Source organism: Cornus florida, unplaced genomic scaffold, assembly GCF_030987335.1.
Source record: "Cornus florida cultivar Cherokee Brave unplaced genomic scaffold, ASM3098733v1 CherokeeBrave_3.0.0_Hap2_Chr08, whole genome shotgun sequence".
Classification (NCBI taxonomy): Eukaryota; Viridiplantae; Streptophyta; class Magnoliopsida; order Cornales; family Cornaceae; genus Cornus; species Cornus florida.
Window position 1 is genome coordinate 65,207,408 of NW_026775578.1, and position 23,211 is coordinate 65,230,618.

General features: G+C 32.1%; 2 protein-coding genes across 4 annotated transcripts; both read right to left on the reverse strand.

Moving 5' to 3' along the window:
- Positions 1-10,161: 10,161 nt before the first annotated feature.
- Positions 10,162-16,153, reverse strand: LOC132271914 (receptor-like protein EIX1). 3 transcript variants are annotated; one of them, XM_059773420.1, is made up of 3 exons: positions 11,084-16,153; positions 10,910-10,953; positions 10,163-10,619 (listed from the first exon to the last, which is right to left on the reverse strand). In XM_059773420.1, exon 1 carries the CDS (start codon positions 13,841-13,843, stop codon positions 12,251-12,253), a length of 1,593 nt encoding a protein of 530 aa, XP_059629403.1. In that variant the 5' UTR covers positions 13,844-16,153; the 3' UTR covers positions 10,163-10,619; positions 10,910-10,953; positions 11,084-12,250. The 3 variants fall into 3 exon arrangements, with proteins under 3 accessions (XP_059629402.1, XP_059629403.1, XP_059629404.1); XM_059773421.1 differs by having other exon boundaries at positions 10,163-10,628; XM_059773419.1 differs by having other exon boundaries at positions 10,162-10,953.
- LOC132270417 (receptor-like protein EIX2) lies at positions 11,267-11,764 on the reverse strand. Its single transcript, XM_059771597.1, has one exon. The coding sequence runs from the start codon at positions 11,762-11,764 to the stop codon at positions 11,267-11,269; it is 498 nt and encodes a 165-aa protein (XP_059627580.1).
- Positions 16,154-23,211: the final 7,058 nt, after the last annotated feature.

Consider the following 23,211-nt stretch of genomic DNA (forward strand, 5'->3'; position numbering starts at 1 on the left):
ATCAGGTTCCTAGGTTTTCAGATCCACCAGGGAACTGTCATCCCAATCAGTAGATCCATCCAATTTGCTGACAAATTCCCTAATGAAATTAAAGACAAAACCCAGCTCCAAAGATTAATAAATATATATTAACGAGGAATTTCTTGATCCAATCCACAGTTCATACCGATTCAATCTCAAAACCGAATATATATATATATATATATATATACTTTCAATTATAATTACAATTCAACACACATCATTCTCAGCAATGGAATCCCAACACAGCCATTTAAGTTTTAGATTAGAAAGAGATAAGTTTTAGATTTAGAAATGGATAGTGTTGAAGGGAGAAGACTCAGGAGTATTTTTGTAATTTTATAATAATATTATAAGTTTTAAATTTAACAATTAAATTATCAGGGCAGTTTTGTCATTTTATATTAATTTAGGGGCAACTTGATGACTTTTTATAGTGGTATTTAATTTTTATAGGGACTTTTTGGACAAAAATGATAGTACAGGGAGTTATGTGATTTTTTCCCAATGGAAAAAGACAAAATGATAATTGTACCCCAATTTAAAAAGACAAAATGATAATTTTAAAAGGGGACAATTCATTAATTGTATGTTTCCTCAAAAACTTTTGATTTCAAATTTGGATAATAACTTGAGACATGGAATATTTTTGTTAATTGTATTAGGAGCAAAAAAAATCAATCATTGCTTATTAACAACTTGACTACAAGATTTGAGGAGTAAGATTGGTATTTGTAGCAACTAAAGGATCACAAGAGTTAACCTAAATTTGTTCAACGACTTAAATAGAGAGTTACAAATATTTCATTGAGATGATGAATTGATTTGCGTGAGACCGGCAATAATCAATGATTTATTTTATGTACTTTCTCGCGCAATCATTTTTAGAATTAGTGAAGAAAAAGGTTGGTTTGTTTATCTTGTTTAGCTAGTCATGTGATCACCTTTATTTACACATCAATCTTACTTTTTCGATTATTTATGTACTTTCTCGCGCAATCATTTTTAGAATTAGTGAAGAAAAAGGTTGGTTTGTTTATCTTGTTTAGCTAGTCATGTGATCACCTTTATTTATACAACAATCTTACTGAAACCTTTTCTTTTATTTTCTTTTTTCGTATCATTTTTTTGCATTTCGAATTCCAATACCACATCCAAAAGAAAATTTTGAAAAGTAAAAAAATAAGAAATTTTAATTACATTATAGTCAAAGATATTGGTAAGGTTTGCTATCTTACATTCATTATGTTGGACTAGTTGAAACACCTATTGCTGGAATGTTGAATCCTAGAATTTTAATTAATTATGTCCTAAAAATCAAAATTATAAACCAAATGATTTTGGGTCATCAAACACGATTTAGCTAATTAGGCCAATAATATAAATTGACTACAATATATTAATATATGTCTCGATTAAATAAACTGAATGAAAAATAAAATAAAAAAAGTCAAGGTTCATATCGTATGGCCTAATTGGTCTCAAACTCATTCATGATCTCATAAATTTCATCTTCCGAAAAAGAAAAGGACAGAAATCACTAATCAAGGTTTTCTATGGCTATAACGCAATTATGCTCGTCATCAGTTACATCAACGCCAACTACTCTATTCATGGAAATTCCATTGAAATATCATTACCACTTACTATTATTAGTCTTTAACGTGTCCAAAAAGAGCCATTCAATTGATTGTGAAGAGAAAAATAGAGTCTAGGGAAAGAGTTCATGTAATATTGTAAGACTTTGTCTCTTATTCTTATTCAACTAAAGTTTACGTCACTAACTAGTTCTTTATAACACTTTTACTTTATTCAAAACTCTTTATCTCTCCACATGATAATTTTTTAATTATTTCCTTTTAACAATTCCAATTATCTCTTCATAATCTAAAATCACGTATAGTTTAAGCACAATACAAGTATCTTATCATATCATCACTTAGGTAGCTGCCACATTATCACAAAATAGTCCCACGTGACCAGCCAATTACTGCCATGTAATTTTGCGAAAAAGGGTGCCAACATATATGTGTATTATATCTTTTTCACTATTTATCTAATAGGCCCTTTCCCTGATCAATGAAAGTGAGACAGTTTAGTTATATATATATAAAAAGATTAATTTTAGCTTTATATTCTAATTAATTAGATTGGATATGGCTACAAAAATAATGAGAAATGTGGCACAATTTTATTATAGCATTAATTAAAAATAAAATAATATCATCCAAAAATAAAATGGGCCCAACCTAATTTCCATATATTTTTTTATAATTTTATTAACAATCAATTATGATGTGTGAGTGTAGGTCTCACTAGTGAGGACTTAGGACCTAAGTATTGTCTTCTTCCTTTTTTTTTTTTTTTTTTTAAGTTAATAGTAATAGTTAAAAGGTATATTTGCTTGCTTTTCTTGTCTTCAATCATTTTATTTCTTTGTCAAAATAACAATAATAATAATAATAAAATAACAAAAAGGTATATTTACTTGCTTTTCTTATCTTCATTCATTTGATTTCTCCGTCAAACAATAATAACAATAATAATAATAATAATAATAAAAATAAAAATAATAATAAACAAAAAAGATTGTTATTAGAACTTTCCGAGGCCATAAATATAGGAATTCATGCACCACTATGCTAGCATGTTTCTCATTGGCACTATCTATCACATGCCTTAATTATTATTTTATTATTTTTAATATATTTTTTTAATTTTTATAATTGACAAGAAACATACACCTCACTCATACACTCACACACACCCCACCCATCTTTATACAAATATTAAATATCGTTTTTTACTTCAATCATGTTCAGCTAACTGGTTCTTTATAACAGTTATACTTGATTGGTTCTTTATAACACTTTTACTTGGTTCAAAACTCCTTTAACAATTCCAAAAATCTATTCATAATCTAAAATCCACAATACAAATTCCTTATCATATCATCACTTGGTAACTACCACATTATCACAAAATAGCCTCACATAACCAATCAATTACTAGCCACGCCACTACCACTGCCAGCCACGTTATTTTGCCAAAAAAAGGTGTCAATATATGTGTATTATATATGTGAGACAATTTAGTTATATATATATGTAAAAAGATTAATTTTAGTTTTATATTCTAATTAATTAGATTATTATTAGAACTTTCCAAAGCCATAAATTTAAGAATGGATGCAGCACAATGCTAACATGCTTCTCATTGGCTCTATCCAATCACATGCCTTAATTAATCATCCAAAAATATGTTAATATATTTTGACAATTTTACCTGTTACCACAATGGAAAGGAAATCAAACCAAAGTCAGCTATGGTCCCATACATGATATATATATCTCTTCTTTCGTCAAAAAGAAAGGTCCACATCAAAGTCTTCTATGGCTGCAATGCAACATTTTTTATTCTGATCGAGACATACTTCTTTGTGGAAATTTAAAAGTCTATGGCCATTACTCTTCTTTAACACATACTTTCTTTGTGGAAATTTCATCAAGGTAGACACTTTTTTTTGAAGATAGACTTTTATAGTCTTTGGACATATTCGAAGAGAAAAAGACTACTAATGAATATGAGTTGTATTTTGAAAATTATTGGACGGTTAACAATTTTAGAATGAACGACTAACATTCATTATCTATGTTAATTCTTTCCTATTTAATTTATTATGAAAAAAAACAATAAATCTCCAATCATTAAATTAACCGATCAATACACGATTCAAAACCCTTTCAGAGAATTTTAAAAATATCTCAAAGAACAAATATTTGACTCCACAGACTCTTTAAATAAATTCAAATCTTAGAAAGTAATCACAACATGAAATCAAACTTGCAAATTTTACTGAAAAAATTTAGAAATTAATCTAGCAAGTTCATGTGTGTGTGTGAAATCCAATCTAATCCATCTTCAGTTGAATTTTAACAAATCATTGTCTAAACTTTACTGATCAAAAAGTATCAAGATAAAATTGTTTTGAGTAATTTTTTTTTTTTTAAGCAAGGCGGCTTTCACTCTAAAGAGTAGTCAGCAATTCCCTAACTCAACTTATCTCCACTTTTCGCTTCAATTCACAGTTTAATGGGAGCTTTTGATCAAATCTCAATAGGAGCCTTTTCCTTAGCAACTTATTTAGTTTTTTCTTCTTTTCTTTTCAAGCTGAATATTTTTTTTCAATCTTTTTATTTTGTTTTTAGCTCCTATTTTTTAAACAATAACCTCTATAGCTTTTGAGAACAATAAACCTTAGTCAATAGATCAAAAGATTTTCAACCAAATTTGTCATAGATGGATTAGTGCACAAAAGTCTATGAACTTAAGAGATTCAAATCTAAAAATTCCCTAAACAATGCAAATTATATTTCATTGTATAGATTATAGACCAAGAATATATTTTTATTCAATTTATCATGTGTCTCAATTTGCATTCAAAGATAGATCATAAATTCTTCAAAAGAATTTTCACATGCATATCAAGAAAATTATGATCAGAAATTTAAAACCCTAACCAAACCCTAACAAGTGATCCAATGACAACAAAATTTTCTTTTAAACACAAGCCATGATCACTAAAATTTGTAGGACTCAGTTTGAAGGTGAAGTCCTCTTGGAATCTTGTTCTAAGGACTCAACAGGCACATAATTGATAAAATTAGATTTTTTTGATTCACACTGTCTTTACTCTTACTTCATGAAATTCTTTCTCATTCTTTACCTCTTTCTTAGGCAAATTTACAGCTTTAGAAAACTTAGGTGGCACAAAATTTTTTTTCTTTTTAGTAAACACCTTTTTCTTAGCTTGCCTATTCTGAGAATGAATTGTTGAAGATTTTTCCTTTTTCCTTTGAAAACATAAGTGATATTTATGTCCAGTCTTACCACAGAAAATGCAATGCAATAGTTTAGGCATGTAAGACATATCAGAATGCAATGAATCAGACAAACAAGGTTTAGGCATATCAGTAGGTTTAACAAAACTTGTTTTATCTTGACCACTAGAAGATCCTTTAACAAATCCTAACCCAGTCTTTTCTTTTACATCCTTACCCATGTTAATTATCTTATTCAAACTGTTTTGACTCATATTGAATCCTTACAATTTATCTTTTTCAGCTTGCAATTCAATTTCAAGATAATCATTTTTCAAAGTAAGACATTCCTTCAATGAGTTAGCAATACTTACCTTATCCTTAAGAATGATAATCTGCTTCTCAAGCTCAGTAATGACAGAATCACTTTCAAAAGCTTTCCTTTTGCCTTCATCAATCTGTTTCTTTAGATCTTCATTCTCTCATTTTGCTTGGATAAGCTCCTTTGCTAGCTTGTTGATTGCTTGTTTTGTCTCCATGGTTTCTTTGACCATCTTTTTCAACCTTTCATCGTCCTTTTCAGCCTCTTTCACCTGTGCATCATGAATTTCATTGTCATCATTATCTGAAATATCAGAGTTAGATAAAGACATGACATGAGGACCTCTTTCAAGAAAAGTAACATAAGAAAAATCATTAGTATTATCCTGAGGAAAATTACTATCACTTAAAGTAGAATTTTCAAACAGAGAAACTTTCATTGCTTTTCCTTTATTCCTATCCTTTTGTTCTTTCCTAGGAATACGACAGACATTGGATGCATGGCCTTTACCACCATAATTCCAGTATGTGAATTCAGTTTCTTTGGATTATTCTACTTTCTTTTCATTAAACCTAAACTTTGACGTCTTGTCAAAATTTTGAGGATTAGCCATGTTGCTATTCCTTCTCTTCTGTTGCCTTTGCAAAATCTGACTGAATTGCCTTGACAAGAATGTAAGATCATCATCAGAATTGTCATCCACAAAATTCTCAACCTATGTAGATTTTAAAGCAAGATTTTTTTCGTTTTGATTTAAATCAAAGTTCTGCATCTTAAAAGTTTTTATTGAACCTACCATTTCATCAACTTTACAGGTAGTCAAATCCCAATGTTCAGAGATGGTTTCAACCCTAATCTGGAATATTTTAGGTAAAGACCTTAAGATTTTCTCACAGATTTTTTTATCGCTAACTTTTTTTTCCCTAAGTGACACAATTCAGAAATTATTTCAAGAAGACTAGAATAAAAATCAGAAAAGGATTCATCTTCTTTCATCACAATATTGCCAAACTTATGAGAAAGCAACTGAATTTTGGACAACTTCACTTTTGAAGTTCCTTCATGAGTAACGTACAAATTATCCCAAGCTTCTTTAGTAGTTTTACAATTAGAAATTCTAGCATATTAAGATGGAATAACATAATTAATAATTGAATATAAAGCTTTGCTATTAGCATCATTACGCTCAGTTTCAATAGTAGTAAAAGAAAAAGTATCTTTTAACTCTTTGACTATTTTACCATCCACAATTGTATCTACTGTAGGAGGTGTATAGTCAGATTCAACTATTGCCCAAGTTTTACCACCAGAATTTTGCAAATAGGCTCTCATCTTTGAGTTTCAAAAATTGTAACTATCTCCTTCAAATAAAGGACCATGTTGATTAGAACCGCCTTCTTTCAATGCATAAGACATGATTTTGAAAACAATTTTTTGAAAAACAAATCAAAAACTTACCAACAAGGATCAACTCAGTGTGTAGAGATTGGCTCTGATACCAATTTGTGAGTCGTACGCAGCTGAATAAACTTTAGAAAGTTTTAGATTTTGTAAAATAGATCTTGTGTTTTTCGAACTTACTTTATTTTAGCAATTAAACAGTTAATCACATGCAGATAAAATAAAGCAAAGTATAAAGTTAGAGATGACACCTGGATTTTAGCAAGAAAACCCCAGTTGATAAAATACGTCAACTGTTATGGGAAAAACCTCATGGACTTGTGCAGTTCAAAGTAAACCAATCCAATATGCTTGAAACAAAGTATACCGAACTTTGACCCTGGCTCATACCCTATCGTTCTACACCACACCAACCACTAACGATCCTCTGGCTTTGCGACTCCCCGTCCAACAGCAACTTGACCTCAGGCTTACACTTGATATTTGTAGAAGAGTAACAAGTAGATCAGATAGCGCTCTATGAATGCTCCAACCCTTTCAAAGTGTGACTTCGTTTACTTCTGTTCTTCAATCGTCTGAATGATGTAGAAGAAGATCTGTTTCGTCTAATCGATGTTAATACGACTATATGATGACGATTAGGATTCGAACACCATAACTCTAAACTGTGTTTATGTGTGTGTGTTCTAGAAAGATATCAGAAAAATCAACTCTGATTTTCTACACAAACAATCTTCCTAAGGCTTTGAATAATAATGTAAAAGTCGTTAATAAACCAATGTATATGACATGGTTTATATAAAGTTTAGAATGACCTAATCCCTCTGAAAATAAGATAAAATTCGTGCATAGGATTTGGTACAATTTTAGACCAACTAGGAGAGAAATTTGAAATAGGAAACGAAACTTTTCATAAGCTATCAGGACTCTTAAACCTATTCAAAGAATTGGGAACCGGTTTAAGGATGGCAGAATGTATTTTGAGGCCAATGTTGAAGACTTGAACCTGTTCAAAGAATTGGGAACAGGTTCAAGGATGGCAGAATGATTTCTAGGTGAAATTCTAATGGCTTGAACCTGTTCCAAGAATTATGAACAGGTTTAAAGCTGCCAGACTTGATTCTTAAGGTTCTAGGCACTGTTTTTGGTATATTCTAAAAATTACCAAATATGGAATGTGTCTTAACCTTTTTGGATTTCTTCCTAATATGGTGTTCTTCCTTTTCTGTGATGATCACAGTTATAGCATCTTTGAACAACTTTTCAAATCTATAGTCTCCATCGATCTTAACTTGAATTACAACTCGACATGGACTTGTTTTGTTTACGATAATTGCCAAATATAAAATAATATCTCACATATTCTTTATTATATTACCATACATTTGTGCTAATGCCTCGCATTCTTTTTCTCCATCTTCTCAATAATGCCTTTGATGACCTTATTAGAAGATTCTTATTTTGTGAATGTGCTATTTTCAAGCCGTCCAACATTTTATACCATAAGTGTGGCTAGTTTAATAGTTGTTTATAAATTTGCCTTCTAAATTTTAGAGCTATATATCGATCACATAATATACCAAGATCACTCCTCCATTCAACCCGTAACAGTGAAAATTAAGCACCAATGATTCTAAGACGAGAATATTAAGCTTATAAATTGAGGACTTCTTCAATGATTGTTAATTCAAGTGTTCTTTATTTTTTATTTTTGATAAGTAAAAGTAATGATTATGTGATATGAAGTTGTGTTCACTTAAAATTTGATTTCATTATATTTTAAGTGAACTTATTCATTTAAGTGATACTTAGATTGCGTACTTAATTGGAGAATCACTTATTATATTAATTGAGCTGTCAAATGTCTTATTCCTTAAATAAGGTACCATCCTAAGTTTTGTAGTGTGACTCCTTAGATTGATACCATGATAGTATGTTCAACTTCCAATATCTCTCTTAATTTTGTAAAATTGATATGATCTTGTTTCTTTAATGGTATGGTGTACTTAATGTTGCGTGAAAGTTATTTGACCATGCATAGAGGATTAGCCTTGGCGTAACAGTAAGATTCTCCATTGTAACCTAGAGGTCACGGGTTCGAAACATGGAAGTAGCCTCTTCACATGTGGAGGTAAGGCAGCGTATATCTAACACTCACTAGACCCCGCAGTGGCGGGAACCTCGTGCACTGAGTTTGCCTTAGTTATACTATGCATAGTTTATAACTTTTTTTTAATGGTATCTTCAGAATTATTGTACATTAATTTATGCAAAAGGAACGGTGGTGACATCATTGTGTTCCATTATATAGGTTTTGCAACCGTGATGATTCAGTTTACTTTAGACATGAAATGACTTTAGATGCTAATGGGAGAAGACTCTTGGTAACATCTGGTTCAGTAAGAGCTCCCGTATGTCACGTAATTCTCCATTCTCTCTCTCTTTCTCTGTCTCTTTATATAAATATGTATATATATTTGTATTGTTACATTTCTCACACAAGTGCAGTGTGTTTGATCTTTTTTTTTTCCCAGAAAGTTAACAAAACATGAAGTGTGTTTGATGTGGTTTTATGCTGCTGTATCTAATATTGTTTTTTGCTAACTCATTAATCCTTACCATTCTTAGCCACGGGTTGGTTGTAAACTTACAGCTAATAATATATATATATATATATATCATACAATGGGCCTTTGCCATGCGTTCAAGATATGTAATGCTTTTGCTCTGATGCAAGTTTCCAAGTTCAAGGTCATACAAATGGAATGAGAGCTCTTCCTCGTAGTGTAGCTATTATGACCGTAGATTGGTACCTTACCTTACTCATTTTCTTGACTGGGTCAGCGAATCATTCAGTTCATGTCACATCCATATTATGAAGGTTTCTATCTAATTTTTCATTTAGTTTTGATTGGTTGGAGAGTTGGAGATCATCGGATGAAGTTGCCCCAGCAATGATTCAATAGAGGTTTCTTTTGTGTTTTCTATAGGCCAATTATGTTTTAGTTGATGAAAATTGTGTTATAATATAGTAATGTTTTGGCCATTTTATTGACTGGGTTAGCCAATCACTTAGTTATGATCACATTGATATCATGAAGGTTTCTGCCTTCTAACAATTCATTTATTTTTTGTTGGATGGAGATTGTAGTTTGCTCTAAGCAATGATTTAATAAAAGATCTCATTACTTGTTTTCTTTAGTTTGTCATCATTTTTTTTTTTTTTAAGGAGGCTATTATTTTGGTTTAATTCAATGAACATAATATTATAAATATATTGATCATTGTTTGACATAGTATTGTATGCATGCAATGCACGGGTAATACATTGCTTGACATAGTATTGTCCATTCTATCTAGTTTTTGACTGATGCTTATGCATACATCAATATAGCTTCTATGTTTTAATCAGGGACTCTATATGATCCAGTGGCAAATGGCAATGTACACAAATGTGCTCACTGTCACAGTGCATAGTGCATTTAGTAATTTGTTACTTCTCTCAAATATAGAGGAAGGCTTTGAAAATTTTGCTTTCCCTTTTCCTTTTGTCATGTCTAATTGTTATTACAAGGTAGCGACACGCGCGTACACAAGGAGTTGGCCTAGTGGTAAAATTACATGCTTTACTTTGTTTCAGGGCTGAACTTGTTAGAGGAGGATGACATTAAGTATCGAATTAGAAAACGAGATTATGAAAAAAAAAAAAAAAAAAAAAAAAGGAACCCCTCTTAAGGGATTATTAATTGAGCATGAGTTACATCTAGAAAAAAGGCCTTGCCAATAATAATATTCAAGAAACCCTATTTTAAATGGTACATTTGAAAGCAAATATTAGACGACAAACTATGTAATATATTTATTTTGGATTGCCTTGTAAGCCACAACCATTCCTCATACAGATAGTCCAACACCATATGGTTGTGCTTCAATCAACACTAACTAAATCTAGTACAAGTAATGTAGAGAATAGTTATACAATTTATTCTTCAAGAAATAGAGAGGCTTAGGAGACAGCTGCGGCACTTGATGGTATGCAAAACTCGAAGTCGTCCCTGCAAGAACTTGAAGTGGAATACACCGAAAATGCAAAAAAAAAAAAAAAAAAAAAAAAAAAAAAAAAAAGAAAAAAGAAAAAGAACAATATAAACAACGTAAGCAATACGTTTAATCAAAATGTGAGATTGAACAACTAACGTTAGTTTGCAACGAGAGGAATTAAATTTTTTTAGTTGTGTTTGAAGTGTTATAGTGTCATTCAAATATTGAACATCTAGCTAATGGAAAAAGAAATTCAAGGAGTGAAAGTGCAGCTAATTCACAAGCATCAAAAAAATATATTTACCTATTAGCTATGAAGCTGCCTCCACACTATGGGCATATTCGCCGCTGTTGTCAAATAGAAATAATTAGAACTGTTATAAAGATTGTCATTCGAGTACTGAAAATCTAGCTAATACAAAAAACAAAATTGGAGTGAAAGTGTAGAAAATTCAAAAAAGCCATATGAGATATGTACCTATTAGCTTTGAGGCCACCTCCTCAATTTGGCCATTTTCACTGCTGCTGTCATATAGAACCAATCTTTTATGTTGTTTAAGAACTTGAAAAGGACATGTTCCCATGAACGATTAAGCAGTAAAGTGCCAAAGACTCCACCAAATCCAACCCCAAATCCTAGCCCCATGCTGACATAAAATTCTCAGTTTATGAACCCATCCTCATTTCCTTGAATGATATCATCTTTACCGACAGAAGATTCCAGAGTTGTTTCATCTCCTGGGCACTTATTGGGAAGTGGAAGCCCGCAAAGTTCATCATTTCTAGAATATGCAGAGGCATCAAAGCTCTGCAATTGAGTGCTTGATGGAGTTTTCCCGGACAAGTTGTTATTTGACAAATTCAAGACAGCAAGAAAATACAAACGAGTAATGCTTGTAGGAATCTCACCAGATAGCTGATCTCTAGACAAGTCGAGAGATTCTAGCATTTTCATCTCACCAATCTTTTGAATGACAAGTCCATTCAATTCATTTCTCGAAAAGTTCAAATAATTCAATTCTGCAAGACTCGAGATTTCTTCTGGAATTTTTCCAACTAATCTATTGCCAGAAAGATCAATGTCTCCTATTCGTGCCAAAATATTTTTGTACTCACTCTCTTTCCCTTTCCATAGCACCAATGCATTATCTACATACATATTACCATAACTAGTATAACGACTTGTATAAGCACTATAGTGATGAGCAATGTTTCCTTCAGATTTATTCCGCTAAACCAAAGCCATAAAATTATTGAAGCACGACAGTATAATCCCAAATATATTGTTTTGGGAGAGGTCCAAGATTTGAATAGAGTTTAGATGGCATATTTCCAGAGGTATGTGTCCTTCCAACTTATTCAATCGTAGACTAAGAATAATTAAACTTGTCCAGTTTGTCCCTATCCATGCTTGTATTTTTCCTGATAATTTATTTTCTCCCATATCAATGATCTTCAAACGATTACAGTTCTTCAATGACGAAGGCAATTCTCCAGTGAAATTGTTATTGTGTAAGTGCAATGTTTGAATTCGATAGAGGGAACCCATAGAGTTAGGAATTTTTCCAGAGAAATTATTGTTAGCCAAATTAAGGATGACTAATTCATGCATATGCATCCAGCAATCAGGAAGCTCCCCTGATAATCAATTATTTGAGAGGTCAATAAAGCTGAGAAGCTCATTGGTTATCTTGCATAAGAAAGAAACTGACCCAGAAAACATATTTTTAGAGAGATTCAAAAATGTGATGTTGGGAGGAAATAGTGGCATTGGACATTCAAAACGATTATAGCTCAAATCTATCATAGGATAAAAAACTGTCTTAAATGATGTCAAATCAGGCACCATGCCATTCATGTGGTTGGAAGAGAGATTTATGTTAGACAGTTTAGGAGATAAATTCCAAAACTCGCTAGGGACAATATCTGAAATTCCAGAATTAGAGATATCAAGCGAAAAGTAATTGTTTTGAGTTAGAAGCCAGTTTGGGAAATGAGGGCCCAACTGGCAAGACCGCAACTCTATGTAATCGAGTTGAAAAGGAGGAATCCAATCAGAACTGAAGTTTAAAGATAGCGAGTTATCAGACAAGTCCAAATACTTCAAGTTGTTGACATGTGAGAGGTGGGTTTCAGAGATTGTACCTTGTAAAGAATTTGAATCGACGATCAACATTTCAAGCATTAAAAGTTGCCCAATACTTTTGGGTAGTGGTCCAACCAAGCTATTGTTCCTAAGATACAACACTCTTAATGAAGTTAATCCTTTTAAATCTGGTAAAGACCCACTCAATCGGTTGTTTGCAAGATCCAAGTCTCTCAATGAAGATAATCCTTTTAAATCTGGTAAAGACCCACCAAATCGATTGTTTGAAAGATACAACTCTCTCAATGAAGATAGTCCGGTTAAATCTGGTAAAGACCCATTCAATTGATTACCATCAAGATACAATTCCTTCAAAGATGCAAGTCTTGTGATACTGTGAGGCAGAGAACCACCAAGTTGATTCGAATCCAAATTCAATGTTTGTAAACTAGTACAGTTCCCAATGGATTTTGGAATCCCACCTTCAAGTTGATTGCCGCAGAAAGAAAGATAGGAAAGGGAATTAAAGTTTCCGAAAGAATTAGGGATCAGACCTTGTAAATTGTTATAAGAAAGGTCTACATGAACAAGACTAGTATTGAAATTGAAAAACCAACTGTATATTGAAGAATTGAAAGAATTAAAAGAGAGATTAAGGACAGCAAGAGACAATGCAGAAGAATTTGTCAATGGAAGTTGGGGTGAAATGATACCATGGAGAGGGAGACCACAATCAGTCAAGTGCAATTCCGTTAGGAGAGGGAGCTTATTGGGTGCTTCCATCCATTCTATTGCATTGCTAAGATTAACATTGGTCAGATCAAGGTATCTTAATAAAGAAAGATGAGAAACCCACTCTAAACTTTTTACACTCACTTCATAATTATGGCCCAAATCAAGAGAACGCAATTCAGAAAGATTCCCAAACTGATTAGGAATCATACCGAATAAACGAGTATATGAAAGATTGAGGAATTGCAATCTGCTAAAGGAACCAATGAATTCTGGGAAATGGCTCCATGTAAAATTGTTTGAACTGAGGTCCAAATACTTCAAATGCTGCAATTCAAGCAATGAAGGACTAATCTTACCTCTCAAACGCTGATAATCATGTTGTGACCAGTCTAAGCGACTGTGAAGATCGAGCGCCATCACATGACCAGTGCGGTTGCTACATTGGACTCCTCTCCATTTGCAGCACTCTTCAGTTGAGTTCCCCCAAGAAGAAAGAACGCCATAATCATCAACGAGCCCTTCTTTAAACTAAAGGAGAGCTTCTCTCTCCCTCTCTATGCACCTCGCTACTTTACCAACACTTGAATTACTGAATAATCCAAGAGACGGTTTCATTTTCAAGCACAATATTACTAAAAAAAACACAACCAACACTTTGAAATGTTCAAACAACATTTCTCCGCTCATCATTTTCAGAATTGGCTGGTGAAGACAACTATCACGAAACACCAAAACTCTTGGTTCTCTTTATCATCTCTAGCCATGTGATGACCCCTATTTATAGTAAGACTGGAGTTCGTAGCCACTCGAGGCAGGGTCGCAAGAGTTGGCCTGAATTGTTCAAGGACTAAGTCTTGTCAGAGAGTAGCGGATGTGAGACTGAAATAGAGTTATAACTATTTCCTTTGAGATAGTGAATTGATTTGCATGAGACGGCAATAATCTATGATTTTATTTTTTTGTTTTTTCGGTTTATTTATGAACTTCATCAAGTGATCATTTTTAGAAGGGATAATTACATTTACCTTCTATGAGATTAAGCGTAATGACACATAACATTCTTAACGTTTCAAATATTACAAGACCTCCCTTAAATGCGATCTCGGGAAGGTAGTCTTAGAAATCTATGTAAATGTACTAATATACCCTCCATTATATATTAATAATTATGACAAGTTATCAATTGACACTTATACCCTAATAGCTCTCTTTCATGGTTTGAGCCCTAAATTTGCAAGCGTTAATGGAGCTCTCGGTTCTGTAACCTTTTCATTGTTGCTTGGGGCTTGCCTGTTAAAACTGGGATTCGCCAATAAATCCCTCCACCGCCGTCCATCCTTTCTTTCTTTCTCTCTTACCGGCGGCAACTAATTTTTGGTTTTCTAAAGCAAACGCCTAATATATATGTGTGTGTATATATATCTATACGGTCAATCCCAAGCACCCAAATAGACCTAATTCATGTCGTTCCGGTGACAACCCAAGCTTACCCTCTCAAACGGCTCCTGTGCTTCTATTCATCACCACTGTACCCTCTTCGGCTCCCCTGTTAATGGCTGTGATCAAGTCCCTCTACAGCACTCCTTTTCCTCCACCACGACAATCAACACCACATCGTCACCGCCGCCGCCGCTGGAGACCATGTCGTTGTCGGCCTTAACAGACCCTCGCCGCCAGCCCTGCAAAATCAGTAGCACCACCATCATTGCCGCCGGCCCTGCAAAATTTGTACTCTGAATTTACTCCACAGTATTGATACTCTTAGCTACTGCCCTTTTTTCTCTACCTCTGCGCCTTCTCCCTCTTTCTCACACACACTCTCTCTTTCTCTCTAAAGAAGGAACAACCCAAAAAAATAAAGCAGAGGAGAGAGAGAGAGAGAGCCTGAAATGCTACCAAGGGCTAACGGCGTCGGTTGGATGGGAGGAGAAGAGGACGACGCAGTTTTGTGGACAAGAAACAACGATGGGGATACAAAGGATGACGACATGAACGCTTCTCTCTCTACCTTCAAATCCATGCTCGAAAGTGACTGGTATATAAACAATGCTCTCAACCCATCTCACCAAGACATCCACACCATCCCAAACTACCATGAATTCAAGGGCATGAACATGACCTTCTGTTCAAACCCAACTGACCACAATCTGCTGTTACAACCAATGGACTCGTCCTCCTCCTGTTCTCTGTCATAGGCGGCATTTACCCTCGACCCATCACAGATAACAGTCGTTTTTGCCACCCAAATCTTGTTTCTCTTCACTCTTTAATGTTGTTTGCAACAACTTTTTGACAATGGCTTCGATTTGGGCTGTGACGCTACTTTTCTTGCAAATTAGAGCTCAAATTCCCCTGTTTTGACGGGTTTCAATAGTTTGAGTTCCTGAACTCACAAGGCCACTCCGGAGTTGAATTCCAACTCTGAGTTGAACGTTAAAGAGTATCAATACTCTGAATTTGTAGAGAGATTCATGCAATGGCAAGCTTGCCGGCAACGGAATTGGGTCTCGATCTGTTTCTAGGGTTTGTGGTTGAGTGTCTGAATCTAGGGCTAGTTGAGGTGGGTGGTGGTGGAGGGCATATAAAATTGGGGTATATAAGTAATTTTAAGTAAAAAATAAAAATGAAAATGTTTTTGTAATTTGTTTAGGGCAAATGTGGTATTTCATACTTAAAAATGGCTGATGTTATCAAAAATGGCATTGACCGGCGTTGTCTTTTACCGAAGGGGGCTAAGTGTTACGACAGAGCAAACTTGAGGGAGGACGGTGTAAATTTTTAAACGTAAAAGATACTGCCCGTAATTAGCCCTAACCTCAGAAGAGATGAGTGTAATTATCCCTTTTTAGAATTAGTGAAGAAGAAGGTTGGTTTGTTTATATTCTCTAGCTAGTCGTGTGATAACCTTTATTATTTTATCTCTGTCGGTCGGGTATTAAAGTCGTCAATAATATCATTTTCCATTTAGGAATTGATGCACCACAATGCTAACATTCTTCTCATTGGATCTATCCAATCACATGCCTAAATTAATCATGCAAAAATATGTTAATATGTTTTAACAATTTTACCTGTCACCCCAATGAAGGTGTGCACCTCAAAGTCAGCCATGGTCCCATACATGATACATATATCTCTTCTTTCGTCAAAAAGAAAAGTCCACATCAAAGTCTTCTATGGCTCCAATGCAACATTGTTTCTTCTGATCAAGATATACTTTCTTTGTGGAAATTTACAAGTCTATGGCCATTACTTTTCTTTAACAAAAATTTTCTTTGTGAAAATTTCATCAAGGTAGACATACTTTCTCTTTAAAGACAAACTTTTATAGTCTTTGGACATAACCGAAGCGAAAAAGACCTCGGATGAATATGAGTTGTATTTTTAAAACTACTGGATAGTTAACAATTTTAGAATGAACAAATTTTAGAATGAACGACTAACATGCGTTATCTATGCTAATATATTCTTTCTTATTTAATTTATTATATCTTGTTGTTTTCCTTTCTCTTCTTTTCTTCTCTTTTCTTTTTTCTTTTGATTAAATGCAAATGGTTCATTTCTATGTGAATTATGTTGTTTCTAATTACAATTTTTTTTTTTTTCTTTCTTTTTCCTTCTAATTATAAATGTTGAGAAACTCATCTTTATACATATTCTCTATTAATCTCTAGCCATGTGATGACCCCTATTTATAGTAAGACTGGAGTTCGTAGCCACTCGAGGTAGGGGAATTGGCTTGAATTGTTCAATGACTAAGTCTTGTAAGAGAGTAGCGGAAGTGAGAATGAAATAGAGAGTTATAAACATTTCCTTTGAGATAATGAATTGATTTACAAGAGACGGCAAAAATCAATGATTTTATTTTTTTGTTTTTTGGGTTTATTTATGTACTTGCTCATGTGATCATTTTTAAAATTAGTGAAGAAAAAGGTTGGTTTGTTTATGTTCTCTAGTTAGTCATGTGATCACATTTATTTATCGAACTATCTTGAAACCTTTTCTTTTGATTTCTTTTTTCTTTTCATTTTTTTGCCAAATTCCAATACCACATCGAAAAGAAAATTTGGAAAAGTAAAAAAATACGAAATTTTAAACATAATATAGTCAAAAATGTTGGTAAGAGTTGCTATCTTATATTCATTATGGGGTTAAAAGAGATTAAATTAACAAGGAAAATAGAATAATGAATAAAAGAAAGTTAGAATGATAGAAAGTGAGATAAAATAAAGAAACATGATTGAAAAATAATTCAATTTTATTGATGCATTTGACTGTGAGGTGCAGGACCATTACAAAAAAGATATTACCTTGTTTATAACATTCTAAAATGACAAATTTCTAAAACCAAGCAACAAGATTACAGTTAACTAAAATAAAACTCTACTTGATACACACATCTTTATCCAAATATTAAATAGGGCAAAGTACAGAAAACCCCCCCTCGACTTGTAGCATTTTTCAGTAAACCCCCTCGTCTAAATTTTTATCAAATAACCCCCCTTAACTTGTAACCCTTTTCCAATAAATCCCTCTTATCTAATTTTTTACCAAATAACCCCCCTCAACTATTTAAGAGGGGTAAAAGAGTTAATATTTAGATCAAAATGTCCTTTTATTTAAATCTTAATTCTTCCGAACTTTAAAAATTCATATCTCACAAACCGTAAATTTAAAAATTCTAAATAATATATACACTGAAAGATTATGAAATAAGGATTCCAAAAATTTAAGATTTGTACAACAAACCTTCATAACCAGAGATAAATAGGTAATCTAAAAATCAACTCTAATAATCTTATTTTATTTTTGAAAAATAAAATACTAGAGATATTAGGAAGAAAATTTTCAGAATTATTCATTTACATATGGAGCCGAATATATAAAAAATTTAGCCCCAATAGAGATCAATTTCATGAGATATTATATTTTGCGTATAAGTATTTTCATTCTTTTATAGACTCGCCATTTAAAAAATAAATAAAAATGAGTATTCGGTCTCTATTGGGGCTAATTTTTTTATATGTTATGCTCCATATGAAAATGAATAATTCTGAATTTCTTTTATAAAAAGTAAAATAAAATAAAATAAAATAAAAAGTAAAATAAAATAAGATTGTTATAATAGATTTTTAGATTGTCTATTTCTCTTTGGTTATGAAGTTTTGTTAAACAAATCTTATATTTCTAGAATCCTTGTTTTATAAGCTTTTCGTTCATATATTATTTGTAATATTTGGATGTACGGTTTGTGAGATATGAATTTTTGAAATTCAAAAAAATTAAGATTTAAATAAAAAGAAATTTTGGTCCAAATATTGACTCTTTTACCCCCTTAAATAGTTGAGGGGTATTTGGTAAAAAAGTAGACAAGAAGGATTTATTGGAAAATGGTTACAAGTTGAGGGGGTTATTTGGTAAAAAATTAGACGAGGGGATTTACTGAAAAATGCTACAAGTCGAGGAGGGTTTCTGTACTTTGCCCTATTAAATATCCTCTTTTATTTCAATCACGTCGCTAACTAGTTTTTTTATAACACTTTTACTTGATAATTTATCTCCTTTAACAATTCTAATGATTTCTTCATAATCTAAAATCATGTACAATTTAAGCACAATACAACTACTTTATCATATTATCACTTAGGAAACTATCACATTATCACAAAATAGCCTCACATGACCAGCCAATTACTAGCCACCACACTGCCACGTAATTTTGCCAAAAAAAGGTGTCAACATATATGAGTATTATATATGTGTTTTATATCTTTTTCAGTATCTATCCAACAGGCCCCTTCCCTTATCAATGAAAGTGAGACAGTTTATATATATATATATATATATATATATATATATAAAGATTAATTTTAGTTTTATATTTTAATTAATTAGATTGGATACGGCTGTCACTACACAAATAATGAGAAATGTGGCACAATTTAATTATAGCATTAATTAAAAATAAAATAAAATAATATCATCCAAAAATGAAATGGGCTCTCACCTAATTTCCATATATATATATATATATATTTTTTATAATTTTATTGACAATCAATTATGATGTGTGAATGCAGGTCTCACTAGTGAGGACTGAGGACTTAGGGCCTAAGTATTGTCTTTTTTTCTTTAAAGTAAATAGTAATAGTTGAAAAGGTATATTTGCTTGCTTTGCTTATCTTCATTCATTTTTTTTTTCTTAGTTTCCACTCATTTTATTTTTCCGTCAAACAAAAAAAACATGGGATTGTTATGAGAACTTTCCGAAGCCATAAATTTAGGAAGAGTCCTGCCATTTAGCCTGACAAATAAAAACCTACTACTTCACCGAATTTATGTGGCTATTTATGTGTCAAATATAATAGGATACATATTAAGATATAAGGAAATTAACTATTTAGAAAGTTGTACCTTTTTTTTTAGGTTTCATCTTAATCTAGTATCTTTGTTAGGCGATTGAGGTGTCAATCACATATATCAAATTTACATTGCATCTCTGTAAGAACTCTTGACATACTTTAGACATCTCCTATATATATATAATTAGATTGATCATTAATATACATCAATTACCTAGATAGGATCAAATTCTTATATTTGAGTACCATGAAACTTGCTAGGAAAAAAAATAATAATAATAATAAATGATACAACCAGAATTAAAAAAATAAGGAAATGGGCTATGAAAAATTGAAAAATAAGAAAGGAAAAAGAGACATATTTTATGGAAATAAATAAGAATAGTAACGATGCCTGTTTAAGTTGAAGTTTTAGAATAACACGTCATATTTTATTTCTGTCGGTTTTAAGTAGGGTATTAAAATCATCAATAATATTATTTTCCATTTAGGAATTGATGCACCACAACTCTAACATGCTTCTCATTGGATCTATCCAATCACATGCCTTAATTAATCCTCCAAAAATATGTTAATATATTTTAACAAATTTACCTATTACCACAATGGAAAGGAAATCAAAACAGGAGTCGTCAAGGTGTGCAACTCAAAGTCAGCTATGGTCCCATACATGATACATATATCTCTTATTTCGTCAAAAAGAAAGGTCCACATCAAACTCTTCTATGGCTGCAATGCAACATTGTTTCTTCTGATCGAGACATACTTTCTTTGTGGAAATTTAAAAGTCTATGGCCATTACTCTTCTTTAACACATACTTTCTTTGTGGAAATTTCGTCAGGGTAGACATTCTTTCTTTTTGAAGATAGACTTTTATATATAGTCTTTGGACAAATGTGAAGCGAAAAAGACCACCGATGAATGAGTTGTATTTTGAAAACTATTAGACAGCTAACAATTTAAGAATGAATGACTAACATGCGTTATCTATGCCAATTTTTTTCTATTTAATTTATTATATCTTCTTGTTTCCTTTCCTTTCCTTTCTTTTTTCTTTTGATTAAATGCAAAATGGTTGATTTCCATTCTTAATTTCTATCATTTAGTTATTTATGTTGTGAAAATTCTATGTGAATTATGTTGTTTCTAATTACAAATGTTTTTTTTTTTTTTTTTCCTAATTATAAATGTTGAGAAACTCATCTTTTTTTTCTTTTCTTTTTTTCCTTTTCCTCTGTTCCTACATTTTTGTGAAGTCAAATTGAAATTTAATTATACGGACAAGGCCTTAATTAATCCTCTGATCTCATTTATGGCCTCATTTTCTTTTCCCAAAAAGAAAAGACAAAGAAATCACTACCCAATGTCCCCATCGAAGTCTTCTATGGCTATAATGCAACTCTGTTTCTACATAGAAATTTCATCAAAGTATCATTTAAATGAAAGAACAGTCTTGGATTTGTGTGGGACCCAAAATAACTAGCTTCAAAGCCTCCTCATCTGGCCATGCATGCTATTATTGTTGGGAGAATTTTGGACATGGTTGTTACGGCATGAACACGGCAAAGACATGTTTTGAACACTTTCAGGATACAATAGGGTGATTTTGTAATTTTTTTTTTTTTTTTAGAACAATGAAATTCAATGCAATTTAAAATATATTATGCACTAATACAAAAAAATAATATAATTATTTAAAATAACAAAAATAACATACATTTAATTTTAAACTCCATATTAGTGCTTTCATTCATGATTATGTGGATAAAATGTATAAAAATGATTGTTTTTCTATATATAATAAAATATTATATTATTATTTTTTGACGTATTAATGTCGTATTGGTGTCTTATTTATTTTTTTAGATTTATGGTATCGCCGTGTACGTATAGTATCATATTCATACCCATGTCCGTATTCGTGCTTCCTAATTTACTAGAGTTGAACTACATATTTTTCTTTTTCCTTTTTTTTTTCATTACAGATTCCAATTGCAAAGGGAGAAAAATATGAGGTTTTGATGACAAGAGCACAATATGGTCAAAGATGTTGGTCTGTGACTGTTGCTATCTTACATTCATTATGCTGGCCAACCAAAACTCATTATGCTGGCCAACCAAAATGCCAATTGACACCCACTGCAGGAATGTTTAATACTTAATTTTTGAGTAATTGGATAGTAGAAACCAAAAATTATAGTCCAATTGCATGTAAGTAAGTATAGAAAATTTAACTAATTAAGCCAACTGTACACACAAATTTTGTAAATCTGTAAATAGAAACAAAATATAGAACAAATAATAAAATTTTATTAATGATAATGATGGAGTACAATACTTTGTAATATTTTTTTACAAAAGGAATGGTCCTCTGATTCGATCTCCTTTTTGTTATTGGTTGGATCCAAGGGCTGCACGAGCTTGTTCTTGAATCACCGTGGAATTTGATGAAGAACGGCACGTCTTTGGCTGTGCTTGTTGTTGATCACCGTGGAATTTGATGAAGAACGGCACGATTTGATGTGCTTGGTGTTCTTCGCTTTTGGGTTTGTCTCTCTGGAATTCTATAATTCTGAATTCTGAATTCCGAATTTGTGTACCCCTTTTTCCTTCCTTCAAGCCTCTATTTATAGTCTTCTTGGATTAATATGATGATGACACGTGTCATCTCCTGATAAGTATAAAATCATAACTGGGCTGGGCTGGTTATATAATAATAATTATCCTTAATAATAATTATTCCAAATATATTTTATTAGGAATATTATCTTTTCATTTAATCATCTGGGCTGGGCTAATTAAATAATTTAAGTGGACCAAGCCTGGACCAATTAAATAACTTAATTAAACATTAGACCCATATTTAATAGGTCCATTTGTTAAAACCAAAGACTACTAAATTTTAGTGTCTACAAATTGCCCCCACTTCGAGTCCCAAGATTAACAGGACTTGTCTCCTTTTTCAAGTGGGACTTGAAGTATCCTACTTTCCTTTTCTTCTTCTTTTTTTTTTTTTTTTTTTTTTTTTTTTTTTTTTTTTTTGCTTTCCAATCCAACTTTGGACTGGAATTTTACTTTCCAATTTATACAAATCCCTTGCCTATATATACCACCCAAGTCATAGGGTTTGACATCAATTTCAATCGGCTCTGAAAGACTTGTAAGATTACAGCCTCTGAAGATTGTGTTAGATTACGAGATCTACTAGAACACATAGGTATGACTGTTCTTTTCTTTTATTTTTCTTCTTATTTATTTATTTTTTTTCATTTTGCCTTTTCTTTTTTTCTTCTTCTTCTTCTTTTTATTTTTTTTTTCCCTCCTCCACACTTGCTAGAAACCATTTTTTATTTTTTTTTCTTCTCCTCCACGTTTCTTGGAGATTTTTTTTTTTTTTTCCTTCTCCTCCACGTTTCCTGGAG